Source organism: Salvia hispanica, chromosome 1, assembly GCF_029641045.1.
Source record: "Salvia hispanica isolate PSC_SH4W2 chromosome 1, Shi_PSC_v1, whole genome shotgun sequence".
NCBI classification, from domain to species: Eukaryota; Viridiplantae; Streptophyta; class Magnoliopsida; order Lamiales; family Lamiaceae; genus Salvia; species Salvia hispanica.
The window spans coordinates 48406809-48422348 of NC_142692.1; the positions used below are offsets into that span (position 1 = coordinate 48406809).

The following is a 15540-nucleotide window of genomic DNA, read 5'->3' on the forward strand; positions in this document are numbered from 1 at the left end:
AAATTCATGCGGTAGTGCTCGATAAACGTTAAAATAATATAAATAAAATCATTTACAAGTTTATGTGGTTCAAGTTTATTTCTGTCTTTTCACAAAACACATGATGAATATGGCTTGATGTTGATTCGTTATCCCGCCATTACAACATACCAAATTGTATTTTGGTTTTTACTTTAAATTTCGAAAATTGTAACCATTTTCTGAAAATAATAGTAATACAAAATTCTTTCTATATATAGATGGAAGCTAGTGGTAGACGAAATTCCATATCCTAGAAAAGCCCTTTTGGCATTTCCTTGAGATTTTGTTAGCCAAAAATGGACGAGAAATCAAGCACACAGCCTCTTCTCTCAAGAAATGAGAATTTGAAGGCCACATCCAATTTTCTTGTTTCATCAACAAAATGGATCTTGAAAGTTTTAATGTGGGTGATTTTCATTGCATGGGCTTCTCTCATATTTCTCTATCCATCCGATGCTGTCCATCAACCTTATCTCAAATTGATTCAAGCTATGAACACCCCTATGTTCGGAGCGTCAGGTACTGTGTTTGCACGTGACAGTTCAGTAGGAAAGATAAATAAAAAAAATTAATAATTTCAAGATAGATGAGTTATCTATCTTATCAATCTGATAATGCAATTTTTTTATATGTAGGAGGCGTATTCCTAATTTACAGTGCTCCAGTGTTGCTCATTGCGTTTCTCGCTAGTGCGTACATCTATTTACGAGACGAAGAAGACGAGAATCATGTGTATGTAAATTTATGTTGGAAGGAATAATTGAGCGATGTGTGTGAATTGGATATGAATTGAAGGGTTTAATTATGCAGGAAGAAGAGTGGAAAGCAGGCAAGGCTGAGGCTGTGGACGATGCCGATTTTTGTGGATGGGCCGTTTGGAGTGGTGTCGGCCGGGGAGGTGATCGGAATCGCGGTGTTTACGACCTACATAGTGTGGGCAATTTATGCAGAAATGGTGAAGAATTTTGAGGTGCTGGCCTTGTTTCATATGCCTACTCATGAAGAGAGGTAACCAATCTTCGATTTTGATGCGCAATTTTGGCCTTCCAATCAATTGACTCTGTCCTATATCACTTTCAAACCACACTAAGAATAGAGAATAAAGTATGGCAAAAAAGGCAAGTGAATAGTAAGAGATTTAAGTATGTTTTTATCAAAAGAAAAACTAAGTTCTATAAACGGTCCAACAATAATTACATGACTCAATACTAATGGAACAGATAAAGTATGAAATGTCAATATATGTTTCCAAATATAGTTCAAGTACTATCAAATAATAAACGAAATATTCATCAAAATAATCAAACATAAAAATAAATTGAAACTTTGAAGATTACTGTATGATATGCACTACTAATATACTACTTATTTCGCTTTCACTTCCAACTTTGAAGATTACTGCAACTCAAATCATCATTGTTATTTTAAAAAATTAAAAAACTTAAAAGAAATTCAAAAATTCAAAAACCGGTTCAACTGCTTAGCCATTTCACGACTGAAGTGACCAAATTTTTGTTCATAATAGTCTAAACTCCAAATGGTGAGCGGTCAGTTTGATTCGATTTTCAAAATGCTGTTCCTCTGTTTCTTCATAAATTATTCCTTAGTTTTTAAATACTTCACCCGTCCCACCAAAATAGAAAATTTGAAAATGACGTATTTAAATGTCAAATTGGTAAAATACAAGAAAAAAAAATGATTAGACTAGAAAATAAAGTGCACCCGTTTGAACTAATTCCTAAAATAATAAATATGGACTTTATTTTAGGAATTCAAGTATAATGGAACGGAATAGTCGCCAATCTTACAATTGGATACCAACGCAGAATTAGAGTTTGCCTAAATAATGCTGTGGTTTTTATCTTCAAGTGCGTATATAATGTCTTATGTGAAAATACATGTAATTAGGATATTTCGCCTAAGGATATGCATCATTGTTAGTATTTAAAACCAAAATAACAATGCTCAAAATATGAAAAATGGACAATAGAAACCAAATATTATCCAACAGGTTTATACAACTTGGTACACCGATGAAATACAACTTATTTGTAATTAGACGCTTCATTTCCAAACTTGCATTTATATTTGAATTGTATTTATGAAAAATTAAACCGTCAACTGATTCTAGGATTTATGAAAAATTAAACCGTTAACTGATCAACCGGTCCGGTAAAAACGGGAACCGACCGAATAAGCAGACCTATTCAATTTTAATAAAACGTTCCAAAAATAAATACTGACTCAATACTAATGAAACAGATAAAATATGAAATGTCAACATATTTATATGATTACAAAATAGTTTAAATTCCAAATAATAAACAAAATATTTATCAAAATACTTTAAACATAACAATAAATTGAAAATTATAAACATAAAGTATGATATGCACTACTAAAATATTTCATTTTCATTTCCAACTTCAATTTTACTGCAACTCAAATCGTCTTTGTTATTTAAAAAACTGAAAAGGCACTAAAAAATTCAAAAGTTGATTCAACTGCGCGCTAAGCCATTTCACCACTGAACTAGCCAACTTTTGGGTTCATAAGTCCAAATGGTGAGCGGTTTATATATTCGAATCAGATCAACATTGAGACGGTTCACGGTTGAACTGGTCAGTTCGACGAGATTTTCAAAATAATTATTGTTTTTCTCTGCTACTTCATAAATACACCATATTTGTTAATTAATTCCTTAGTTTTAGATATTTCCTCTATTTCATTAAATTTGAGAATTTGGAAGTTTAATGCAAAATTAATAAAAAATAAAAAATATTTCATCTGTCCGCGAATAGGAGTCCTGTTTTTTTCATTTTGGTTCGTCCACGAATATGAGTCCCGATTCATAATTACTATAAATGGTAAAGAGGTCTCACTTTTCACTACCTAATACTCTCTCTGTACCACAATAAAAGTCACATTTTGTCATTTCGGTTTGTCCTACGATTAGAGTACTCACATTTTCACCACTGAACTAGCCAATTTTTCGGTTCATAAGTCCAAATGGTGAGCGGTTTATATATTCGAATCAGATCAACATTGAGACGGTTCACGGTTGAACTGGTCAGTTCGACTCGATTTTCAAAATAATTATTGTTTTTCCCTGCTGCTTCATAAATACGCCATATTTGTTAATTAATTCCTTAGTTTTAGATATTTCCTCTATTTCATTAAATTTGAGAATTTGGAAATGACACGTGGTTTAATGCGAAATTAGTAAAATATCAAAAATAAAAATATTTGATCTGTCCGCGAATATGAGTTCTGCTTTTTCATTTTGGTTGGTCCACGAATAAGAGTCCCGATTTATAATTACTATAAATGGTAAAGAGGTCTCATATTTCACTACCTCACTCCGCTCACATATCATTTATAACTAATACTCCATGTGTACCACAATAAGAGTCACATTTTGTCATTTTGGTTTGTCCTACGACTAGAGTCACATTTCACTTTTTTCCGTAAATAATAAGTAGCTCACACGTTCCACTGAATCACTTCACTCACGTTTTATTGTGGGACTAACCGAAATGACAAAATGTGACTCTTATTATGGGACAAAGGGAGTATTATTCACTAGAGAGACTTACATACCCTTTAACTAGGTGCATGGAGATACAACTTAACATTTCATGCAAAATGTATTAGGTGAACACATAATTAAACTTGCATTTTTGCAAAGGAAGCTGTGAATGCAAAATAGTGAAGCATCATGTGATCTGGTTTTGTAGGATATTCATGTTAGAACTAATAGGCCTAAGGTTGGGTGTGATCGGATTATTCTGCGTCGCCCTTCTGTTTCTCCCGGTTGCTCGAGGCTCCCTTCTTCTCCGCCTCATCGACATCCCCTTCGAGCATGCTGCCCGATATCACGTCTGGCTCGGCCATCTAACCATGCTCCTCTTCACTCTCCACGGCCTTTTCTACGCCATCGCATGGACCATCGAAGGCCGCCTTCTCGATCAAGTAAGTTCCTTCTATTCACTAAAAAGTGGAGTAGTACTTATATTGTTGTAGTTGTAACCCAAATATTTGATGATGCAGCTAATGGAATGGAAAAACAATGACGTGGCGAATCTTCCCGGTGTGATCAGCCTTGCAGCTGGTTTGCTCATGTGGGTCACATCTCTTCCTGGTGTTAGGAGAGTCAACTTCGAGCTCTTCTTCTACACCCACCAATTATACGTCGTCTTTGTCGTCTTCATGGTCTTACACATCGGCAGCCTCAGCTTATGCTATGCCGCAGCCTCGATATTCCTCTTCATGCTTGACCGTTTCCTCCGTTTCTGCCAGTCCCGGAGGACTGTTGACGTCCTCTCTGCCCGATCCTTCCCTTGCGGCACTCTCGAACTAGTCCTCTCCAAACCACCAAGTATGTTCTTACACTGTCTGCTTTTGCTGATACAGTAATGTCAGTTGGCATCACAAAACATATCAGTTACTGGTATTGAGTCAGAAACTGATATTCATGAATAAATGAACTACTTCCTCCGTTCCCTCATAGTTGAGGCGGAACTTTTCGGCACGGAGTTTAATAAATGAATGTTGAGTGTGTTAAATAAATAGATAAAAAAGTAAGAAAGAGAAAAAGGTAGAGAGAATAAAGTAAAAAAGTGAATAAAGTAAAGAGAATAAAGTAAAAGAGAGTAAAGTAAGAGATGAAAAAGTTACTAAATATGGAAATGACTCAACTACGAGGGAACTTCCCGAAATGGAAAAATGACTCAACTATGAAGGAACGGAGGGAGTAATATTCAGTGAGGAACTGATATGTTTTGTGATGTATTTGCAAATTGATATGGTTCTGTGTTCTGACTTTAAGAAGAGTTCTGAAATTAGTGTCTCCGCATACAAGATGTTTAATTATATATGCATGCGCAGATTTGCACTACAATGCGCTTGGTTGGATATTTCTCCAAGTCCGGGAGCTCTCTTGGCTTCAGTGGCATCCCTTCAGCGTGTCGTCGAGCCCTCTCGACGGTGATCATCATCTTGCGGTGCTGATAAAGGTTTTGGGAGACTGGACTCAGAAATTGGAACAACGCATCTCCGAGAAAGATTCCAAGCTGAAGGTGTCTGTGGAGGGGCCTTACGGCCATGAATCCGCGTACCATCTGAAATATGAGAATCTGATACTTGTCGCAGGCGGCATTGGGATATCGCCTTTCTTGGCCATGCTGAGTGATATTCTGCAACGGATGAATGACGGCAAGCCTTGCCTACCCACAAACGTGCTCATCGTTTGGGCCGTCAAGCAGACGGATGAGCTTCCTCTCCTGCAAACAGTTGTGGGCATGGACAACTTCAACCTCTCCTTAAATCTTGAAATCCAGACTTATGTCACTCGCCAGTCGCAGCCTTCACTCGTAGGTGTTTTCAAGCGTGATTGTGTATTGCAAAATGAGTATCTTGATAATTGTATTTTTGATTGCAGGAAGAGGGTAGCCCACCATCAATAGAGGCAATTAGTCCTGACACCTTCCCTGCGTCCGAGTCCAAGGGGTGTGGAATGTCGGTGCTGGTAGGAACCGGTAACATTTTATGGTCGGGGATGTACGTGTTGGTGTCGACAGTTGGTCTAGCAGCGACGGTGGCATTGGTGAACACCTTCTACGTCAATCCTTACAATGTGGAGTATTTTTGGTATAAAGGCCTTCTGTTGCTCCTCTGCATGACCGTAAGCGTCCTTGTTTTCGGTGGCGTGGTTATCATTTTCTGGCATTTTTGGGAGATGAAAACTCGCAGCGTTCAAAATGTGTCCAACAATAAAACAAAGACGAAGAGAGAGGCGCTGCACAAGGCTTCGTCGAAGGAGCAACAATACCTGAGCACGATTCGTTATGGTCAGAGACCCGACTTTCCTGGAATATTTGGAGCAATGAGAGATCGATGGGGGTGCGTTGACATAGGTGTGGTTGTTTGCGGGCCTTCGACTCTTCAAACGAGTGTTGCTAAGGAGTGCAGGACGCAGAATCTCGGTCGACGATCTAACCAGCCTGTGTTCCATTTCAACAGCCATAGTTTCGACCTTTAAATCATCACTAACTACATGAAAAAATACCCTTACATATGTACTAGGTGATGTGGTGCTTTCCCTTGGTAAACATATTTCAATTTTAAATATGTATATCGGCTGCTAGCCTACAAGTACATGCAAACTAGAACAAACATATTCATATATTTGTACATAAGAAAATATATTTTTATAGTCGTCATGTACTAGTAGCAAAAGGATATCTGGCTTCGATAAATTGATTCCAATATGTGCAAAAATCTGACCCGGCTGTTCTCGAATCAAAGCAAATAACCTCCCATTCATAATTAAAATTTTAGAATGACATGAGTATTATTCCCAAAACCATTCATCAAAAACATTTAAAACAAAACAGCAAATTGGCAGTTCATGTTCAAACTCTGTTGTTCAAAGAATACATGTTGGTGTTGATACATACATATACATACACACTATCACAATTTCCAAGTAAATTGAGTTGGCAAAGATTTTTCTTTCTAGATTTGGACATTTTTCCAAATAACCAGCGCAACCCCAGCTATGTTCCAACTCCGATCTTCAGCCTACTTGTTCCTTCCTTCAAAGTTGAAGATTCTTCCCCAAAATTAGCAAAAACTTTGAGTATCCGAATCGTCCAGTCACACAGCAGAAAGAAAAAGATGGAAGTAGGATCTATGGTTTCCAAGGTGCTGGTGGTGGTGGTGGCGTCGGAAACATGGGTGGCACGGCTGAGAAAATCGTGTTCTTGTCAATGCCGGAAGTCTTTTCTCCAGACAGGGCCACAAGGGCTGCAACTAACCCGGCATTGCCTGCAAGCGTTGGCTCTGTGTAGTTGTAGTTAGAGCGAACATCATGGAAACCATCGTGTTTGTCAGGACCAGCAACCATAGCTCCAACAATAGTGTTAGGGTTCGGCTTGGACGTGTCCCTCCATTTCCATCCTCCCTTGCAGCTATACTTAACCTTGTTCTTTGGAATGGAGGCGCCTCTGTGGTGGACATGCTTCGGGTAGTGATTGCCGAAACCCACAACATAGCTCATCTTTCTAGGATTCTTACCAAGGATATAATTTATCTGGAGAAATGGGAGTAAAGATATATACTAGTTGTTAAACCATTACCAATATAAAAGTCAAAACAGCATTCTTTGTATATGAAGTGAATCGTACCTGGGTCTCTGCAAAGTTACGGAGGATATCTGTTGAGTAAAATCGAGGCCCACAATACCAGCCAGGTGTATCAGCAGCTTTCATGTAGTCACTAAACAAGGTAGCCAGGAAAGCTGCATTGACTGCGTACTGAAGAGGCTGAGGGTTCCCGTGATTTAACTGGATCAAGCCACCTGCTCATGATTATCAGAAAAATCACTAAAACGTCCAACAGAAATAAAGCACTTACTAGTAACTATGCATGAGATGCTTTGTAGAAAATTAGATTACCTCTTGTTCTGTTAAAGGACGTATAATATGGCAGGAATGAGCACATGAATATGCTGGTCTGATTGTGGTATGTTTTCAAAATCTCTTCGTAAGGATAGCCAGGGCTCAGGAATAATCTTAGACGACTCAGAAGCACCTGCCAGGGAAACAAAAGATGGTTGTGCAATTGATTAGCATGGATCCCACACGCAAGAAGTAGACATTAAACAGTAACACTGCAGAAAAGAGACAATACTTTCCCATATGATAATGGTCGATAAGAAAAAAAAAACAAGTTCAAATGAAAAGCAAGATAGCTTTGGCATTTTGGGAGCACCCCTTAAGATCACTGAGGATAATACACAAACTGATACTTGTTAATGTCAATCTAAGTTATACTCCATAAACTAGTAAACAGAAACTTAAGTTGTAGCTAAGTCCGACGTCAGATAGAATATGTTAGCATTTAGGTTGCTTACCTGGGCACCAGCAAGCTTATTTTCCCAACTAAGCACACCATAGTAGGGGCCTCCCCAGAATGCACCTGCATTCTTGGCAATACCAGGATGTGTAGCAAGCTGAAGATACGAATTGTTTCCCGTGGCATAGTACAACCAAGCAGCTCCCCAAACAAACTCATCATAGTAACCTGTGGAGTTATAGAACTTTGCTGCCTCATTACCATTACTGTATCTACCACGCTGATCCCTAGAAAATTTAAAGAGGGTCTTAGCGCCATGGACAAGCTTCTGTGAGTAAGCCTTGTTGTCCTTGAAAACTATAGATGCAGAAGCCAACGAAGCAGCCATCTCTGCGGCCAGATCTGAGCAACTGTGACATTCCTCGACAGGTCTATCGTAATCAATGTCCTCCGGTCGCATCCAACAGTAGTGATCATTTTCTGTCTCTGATGTTGTATCCCCTTTCCCTACCTGCATATAAGGAACTATAGATGCTCAATACTTTTCTTAAGCCCTTGACAATTCAAGTTATCTGGTGAAAACTATCGAGAAGTCTTTTTAAACAACAGAAGCTGTGTAAGGGTGATCGATTGATGAGGATATCCAAAGCAAAAGAATAACTCGTGCCCCTTTCGACAGAGAGCTAAAGAGGCGTAAGACATTAACGGAAGCACAGGATTATCGTAGCATGAATGCATGATACAAGTGAAGATTCATGGGATTGGATTTCCACGGTTCCGAGTTATACCTGTGACACGATTCGGTCGATAGTATCAGCTGTGTGATTAAAAGTCTTGAGAAAATAATCAGTCCCCCACTTGATTATATCTTTGACGTGGTTAAGCTCTCCAGCTGCTTCGAATTTCCCCTTGTACTCAATTACACTCCAACTCAACATCGTCATGGCAAAAGCTTGCGGAAAGTTGAACTTAATTGCATCTCCGGCATCATAATAGCCACCCGACAGATCTTTAAACAGAGTATCAGGCTCGCCGTCATTCACACAAGAGTTGCCTCTCCACGATACATTATTGTGCTTCGGTAGTTTTCCAGCTGTGAACAGGAGCATCATTAATTAGACAGTGCATAACTTGATAATTAAAGACATACAATGAATCATCAATTTATCAGTTTTCTACTGCAAAAGCTGCATCAAATTAGAACATTCCTTCAGATCAAACTCCAATTCATCTACCACAATCATCCAATAGATGACAAACTAGAATAAATTAATAACCTCCACAAATCAAATCACAACAACTCACTAATTCAAATCAGAGAAATCACCCCCAATCATAAGGAAACTCATCAGATGCGAAAAGCATAAAAACAAAATTAAGCAGCGAATCACGTTTGAAAACACTCACAGCGCTGAGCATTGAAGAACATGAGGGCCTTGTTGAGCGCGAGCGTGTAATTATCCGGCGGCGGAGGTTTGTGGTGGTGGCGCGGCACCGTCTTGACGATCAAGGTGATAAATCCGGCTAGTAATCCGGCAGCTAAGATGGTCCCCACAGTCCAGATGAAGATCTTCCTGCTAACAATAATGCAGCCGAGATCCACATACCTCTTCTTCTTCTGCTCACCGGGGCCGAGCAGCCAGCTCTGCTGCGTCTCATCGAGCGGCCGCGACAGCGCCGCCCGATCGTAATCCTGCAAGTTCCGGCTGCGGTCGTCGTCGGTGGCGGAATCGGCCGCTATCTCCAGAGGCCCTCCCCAGGGATCCCTACCGTACATAGTCGCTCTCAAACCAAAATCTTGAGGTAGGTTTTGGATCTGCAAAATCAATGAATAGATCCGGGATCTGATAATAACGGAAGTTTAGAGAGAGAGAAAGTTAGTGAAGTAGGGAGATGGGTGTGTGAATGAAGAGAGAGCTAAAACGGGAAGTGTGGTGGAGTGTAATTAAAATGGATGGGAATTGAGCTGTGAAGTTGCTGTATTTTTTTTTAATAGTACTATAATTATTGAGCGCACAATTATACAAATTGGTATGGTGAAACTGACCACTCCACTAAATGACAGTGACACTCTGTCAAATTCTTACCATTTGAATAAAATAATGGGTTTTCTACAATTTCATTGTGCTGTCGGCACAGTAAGTTCAAGCTAAGTGCATACTTTTCTCACTTCTCAATAATAATCGGGGGCTTCACTTTTTTCCCAATCAATTATTTTTTCCTCCGTTTCACTTCAGAAGTTCGATTAAGGTCGGTACGAATTTTAAGAAATAAAAAAAAAAAATTGGTAAAAAAATAATAGAACGTGGATCTTATTTTTTTATTAATTTTATAATAAAATATGAATAAAAAAAATTAATGAAATGTGGAACCTAATATCATTTAAGGAATATTTCAACTAAGACTCCTAAAGTTGAACACCCAAAAATAGTAAATCGAAACTTCTAAAATGGGACGGATGCAGTAATTTAAAGATGGTTCATTTACATACACTCCACACGCTTAAATCAAAATGCAATAAGGTCGGTTTGTTCATTTAGTGATCGTATAATTTGATAGCCGAAGTTAAAGGTTTTGAGTTGTGTTTAATTTTGTCGTAATGCAGTCTTTAAAATTTATGTATATTCATTAATGAAAAAATAATAAGTTAATTATTCATTGTTAGTACTATGGTTTATTTCGTTTTTCGTTCATACACCTTTTAATAAATAAAGATAAAATATTACTCATTCTTTTTCAACGAAAATAGCTCATTTTCTTTTTAATTTATCTTAATTAAGATGCTTCATAATTAAAAATAAAAATATCTCTTTTTTATTTTTTCTAGTATTACTTTATATTCTCTCCATTTAACATATTCTTGTATAATAAAAATTTCATGTTGTTCAAAAGAAGGAGTATTTTTGGGACACAAGGAGTAATATTTTAATAAAAATTTCGTGCTATTCAAAGAAGGAGTATCTTCTTTGGACAGAGGAAGTAATAATTTTTTTATAGTTACACAGATGGTTACAAACTTACAATTATACATATAATCACATTTTTTATCTCTTGAAGGTGGCATGTCGGCATCATTTTATGCAAATTGGTGGAATAGTGTAGGTGAAGACTTGTTATTGTAAGTTGGAGCGCAGCAGAAATTGATGCTTTGCTTACATTCCACTACAATTTTCTACACTACCCAACGCTATCTTATTAATTGAGTGAATAAAATTTAAATGTTGAAAAAATTAAGTTAATTGTAGTAATTAATTAAAAGGTGGCTAAAGAGAACCTACTCCTTTTGCCCACCGACACAAAAGTTTTACCACATCTCAAAGTCATATATTTGTATTAAACAAACTATAAATTGGGCCCCACAAACATAATTATTTTGACTCATTAGTTGTAATGCAAGATACCAAATTACGACAAAAGGAAGAAAACATTGACAGATAAGGTTGAAATACGAATTAACTAATAATTAGAAATTAAAATTAAAGTAATTGCTTGCTGTCGGTGGAACAATGGTGCCTCTATTAAATACCTAATCAATCTCATGCAATTATATATACGCCCCATATTGAAAGATTCACCCGCGTGCATAGGATCATTTATTTATCTTTTTTTTTTAATAATTTGTGGGAATTAAATAGTTAATAATACTGCGCATCATTATTATAATAACAAATTAATAGTAGCACTTGATTAACCGAAAATTAATGATGCAGCGGTGGCCACGTCAGCAGATATTAAAAAAGAAAAAAAATCTACTGTATTTCATAAATATTCCGCTTATAAATAAAGGAAAAATAATGAAACATGAATTGAAACCTGGTGATATGAAATTGGAATGGGCTTATTTGGTTCTGATCTCAAGAGTGTCACCTTTGGTTGTACATTTTATTAGTATAAAATTCTAAAATCATGTTAATTTCACAATTGATTTGGTTGAACATTTTATTATTTCTGAAGATGAGATATTCAGAATTGTTACTTACCAAATTAATTCTATCAGAAATTTGTCACCTTTGGAGTTCAGACAGTATTCATTTAATTTTTTCTATAAATATACTGTAAATTTATGTAGTAGTACAATATATCCCAAACAATCTATGTTACGATGGACAACCACATAAAAATATTAATGATAAATATAAGTGCTGAAATGTTAAAAACATTAAAGTTGGTAGTATTGCTCTTGTGTTTTTTACTACTACGCTCTAAATTCTTTTATTTTCATTCTTTCCTTTCAGATTATTTCTTTTCAACATCCACAATCATAGTTAGTAAAATAGTAAAAAAAAAGAAAAAAAAAACAACAACAACGATGTGTTGTTCACGGTCCTACATCTACATCAAGACCTCTTCTCTCGCTTTTGTGTATCCGGCTGACCGGCTCGGACCGCCTCTCGTCGGAAAAATCTGTTCCGATCACAATTGGTTACTATATTAGCAGTGCCTTCAAACTTTCATCAAGCTATAACAACAACTAATCTCCACATTCCATAAAAACTATTCACGCGGAGGAGTATTGCATCATCCAACAACTTTTGGAATTATGATCTGTGTACACTCAAATATCACTACAATAACTATCATAGGTTTGCTATTAATCTAATGTGTCTATATATAGACTATCGATCCATACATTAGAGCATCCACAATGGCGGCGAGCGGGCCGACTAGCCGATTTCTGACGCTGGCCGATCCGCTCGCCGAACCATTGCTTCCGGCTAGCGCCAAATCGGCGAGATTTTCGGCGAGCGCGGGCCGATGGGCTCGCCGATCAGCTGGCCGCCATTGCAGGCGGGCGATCGGCGAGCGATCGCCCATCACTTTTTTTTTTGTTTTTATTAAATTTTCGAAACACTATATATACGCGATTTTCACGTCATTTTCATTCGCACCACTTGTTTTAACGAGTTTTCTCTCTCTCTTTAATTTTTGTACAAGATCAACAACACGAAATGAGTAACGCGGGTGGTAGTAGTGGTGGTAGTGGTGGAGATGCTGGGGAGTACGAACGGGAAATGAACGAAGCATTGGAGGCCTATACATACGGTGAGAAAACCGGCTGATACAAAGGGCCTTGCAGCCGGCGGTACCTCGACCTCGACCCGTTGTCCACCGCCGAGCAGTGATTGATCGGGATCTCGTAGCTTCACATCAGTGGCTATATGACGACTATTTCGCAGAGCAGCCACGGTTTGGGGAAAACCTCTTCAGGCGGCGTTTTAGGATGAGCAGGGCGCTGTTTATGCGTATCGTTGACGCTTTGGAGCGTCGATTCCTGTATTTCCGGTTCAGGTATGACGCGGCGGGCAGACCCGACCACACACCTGTACAAAAGTGCACTGCGGCAATCAAGCAGTTGGCCTACGGAGGCGCGGCAGACATGTGGGACGAGTACCTCCACATCGGTGAGACGACTGCCCTGCAGTGTCTGAAGAATTTCTGTGATGGCGTCGTTGAAATATTCCAGGACCAGTATCTTTGAAAACCTACCCCCGGAGACTGCCAGGATCTGATGCAGATGCACGGGGAGAAGCATGGGTTCCCCGGGATGTTAGGCAGCATAGATTGTATGCATTGGGAGTGGAAGAACTGTCCCGCTGCCTGGAAGGGGTTCTACACCACCGGCTACAAGGGAAAAAATCTCACGATGATCCTCAAGGTCGTAGCTGATTACCGGCTGTGGATTTGACATGCGTATTTTGGGGTAGCCGGGTCGAACAACGACCTCAACTTCCTCAATTCATCGCCCCTTTTCAACGAGCAGTGCCAGGGCGTCGGTCCTGCCATCAGTTTTGTCGCCAACGGCAACCGGCATGATATGGGCTACTACTTGGCGGATGGGAACCCTAGGTGGCCTGTCTTTGTGAAGACGAACAGATGCGCAAATGAGGACAGGAAGGTCTACTTTGCGGAACAGCAAGATTCAGCGCGCAAGGACGTGGAGTGCGCATTTGGTGTGCTCCAGGCTCGATGGGCGGCAGTCAAGGGTCCAACGCGTTTGTGGCATGTCGACTGCATTGCTTCTATAATGTACGTCTGTGTTATCATGCACAACATGATAGTCGAAGATGAAGGTGTACAACTGACTAGTTGGGCCAATGATGATGAAGCCGGTCCAAGCCACGACGTGGCCACCCCCAACGTACGAAGGGGGGTACCTCACGATGAAATCGGTCGCCTCCAGGCACATGCCGATATGCGCCAAGTGGATGCTCATATTCAACTCTATAAGGATGTAATTGAAGAGTTGTGGGCGCGGAGGACTGCACGGCGATAGTTTTTTTAGTTTTATGTATTTTTTTTATTATGTAATTTTTTTTGGATGCACTTTTTTTTTATTTAAATGAAATTAATGAATTTTTCTGTATATGTGCCGTAAATTTAATTTCGTATTTTGTGTTTAATGCTGTAAATTTAGTTATTTTTTTATTTTGATTGTTGTGGCTAGCCTATGGCTGGCCTATTGCTTGTCCAGTTGTTTGTCCTGACGATGTGGCAGGAGGAATTTTAGTGCTGATGATGTGGCAGGAGGAGTTTGTGGCTGGCCTATGACTGGCCTATGGCTACCCTAAATTCATTGTGGATGCTCTAATAAGGATTTTAATATAGGAAAAAAAAGGTTTTAAACACCCTTAGAAGTACAAACTACCCCAAATCATACATTTGAAAAAAAAAGTAGAGTTAAATATACATAATTGTACGTATATAATCGAACTTTTTTTTAACATTATACATTGAAAACCGATTTTTAAATATTAATTAATTTAAAATAAATTTCATACTAATAATTTTGCAACTCTTTGAATAAAATTTAAATTTTAACTTAAATATTTGTATATTTAAGAAAAATAATTCTTACTAAATATTGTATAATTAATTCGAATTAAACTCGAAATCATGTTATGTTTGACATAAAATTTCTATATCTCTTCTTTCTTATTGCTACATATTATACAATAAATTACAAAATGAATTTTTAAATAAATTCAATTAAATTTAAAGATATTATATACATGTACAATTTATGTACATTTATCTTTTCTCAAAAAATAATTAGCTTTAAGTTCTCAAACAAATAAAATTATCTAGATGATATTCTAATTTATCTAGGTTTTACACACTAGAAAATTTCATGTAAATCTAGATTTCTCATACTACTACTATAATAGTAATTCTAGATTCTTTCCAACTATAAATAGGACGCCTTCAACCCAGGCATAATAATCAAAGATTCTTACCAACTAGTTTGGATTTTGGAAGATTTTCACTGCTGTGTTTTCAATAAAAATTGACTCTACTCCTTATTATAGTGTGTATTAAATTGTTTACTAGGTGTATATAAAGAATCTCACTGAATAAAAAAAAAACTCACAAAATCGTTGACTTGAAGAGTTAGAAGTCTAAAGCCCTAGGTATACAAGGTAGGCCCACCAAGGCTATGAGCACACGTGTCAACACCAAAATGACGTAACTGCTTAATAAAAATGTAGGGTCGTTAAATACGCAGACATTTGTAAAAAAGGATAGGATATGTGGCAAGCCGTGTACACACAATCTCCATGAATTAATACGTTGTTAAATACGCATACATTTGTAAAAAAGGATAGGATATGTGGCAAGCCCTATAGTGTACACACAATCTCCATAATTATCTTTTTTTTTTTA

General features: G+C 37.9%; 2 protein-coding genes across 2 annotated transcripts; one reads left to right on the forward strand and one right to left on the reverse strand.

Moving 5' to 3' along the window:
- Positions 1 to 232: 232 nt before the first annotated feature.
- On the forward strand, positions 233 to 6235 carry LOC125185605 (ferric reduction oxidase 7, chloroplastic-like). The gene is made up of 7 exons (XM_089063003.1): positions 233 to 540; positions 657 to 753; positions 832 to 1029; positions 3759 to 3993; positions 4072 to 4399; positions 4909 to 5393; positions 5462 to 6235. The coding sequence occupies exons 1-7, from the start codon at positions 318 to 320 to the stop codon at positions 6059 to 6061; spliced, it is 2166 nt and encodes a 721-aa protein (XP_088919129.1). The 5' UTR covers positions 233 to 317; the 3' UTR covers positions 6062 to 6235.
- A 138-nt stretch (positions 6236 to 6373) lies between these two features.
- Positions 6374 to 9848, reverse strand: LOC148934030 (endoglucanase 25-like). The gene is made up of 6 exons (XM_089063009.1): positions 9286 to 9848; positions 8667 to 8971; positions 7937 to 8389; positions 7479 to 7614; positions 7209 to 7381; positions 6374 to 7114 (listed from the first exon to the last, which is right to left on the reverse strand). The coding sequence occupies exons 1-6, from the start codon at positions 9653 to 9655 to the stop codon at positions 6713 to 6715; spliced, it is 1839 nt and encodes a 612-aa protein (XP_088919135.1). The 5' UTR covers positions 9656 to 9848; the 3' UTR covers positions 6374 to 6712.
- Between the last annotated feature and the right edge of the window lie 5692 nt (positions 9849 to 15540).

Excerpts from the sequence above, each read along its gene's own strand:
- LOC125185605 (XM_089063003.1), top strand. The coding sequence starts at position 318 with ATGGACGAGAAATCAAGCACACAGCCTCTTCTCTCAAGAAATGAGAAT. Across the intron at positions 541-656 it reads CCCTATGTTCGGAGCGTCAG|GAGGCGTATTCCTAATTTAC; the intron begins GTACTGTGTTTG and ends TTTTATATGTAG. Across the intron at positions 5,394-5,461 it reads GCCAGTCGCAGCCTTCACTC|GAAGAGGGTAGCCCACCATC; the intron begins GTAGGTGTTTTC and ends TTTTGATTGCAG.
- LOC148934030 (XM_089063009.1), bottom strand. The coding sequence starts at position 9,655 with ATGTACGGTAGGGATCCCTGGGGAGGGCCTCTGGAGATAGCGGCCGAT. Across the intron at positions 8,390-8,666 it reads TCGACCGAATCGTGTCACAG|GTAGGGAAAGGGGATACAAC; the intron begins GTATAACTCGGA and ends CCTTATATGCAG. Across the intron at positions 7,382-7,478 it reads GTCCTTTAACAGAACAAGAG|GTGGCTTGATCCAGTTAAAT; the intron begins GTAATCTAATTT and ends AATCATGAGCAG.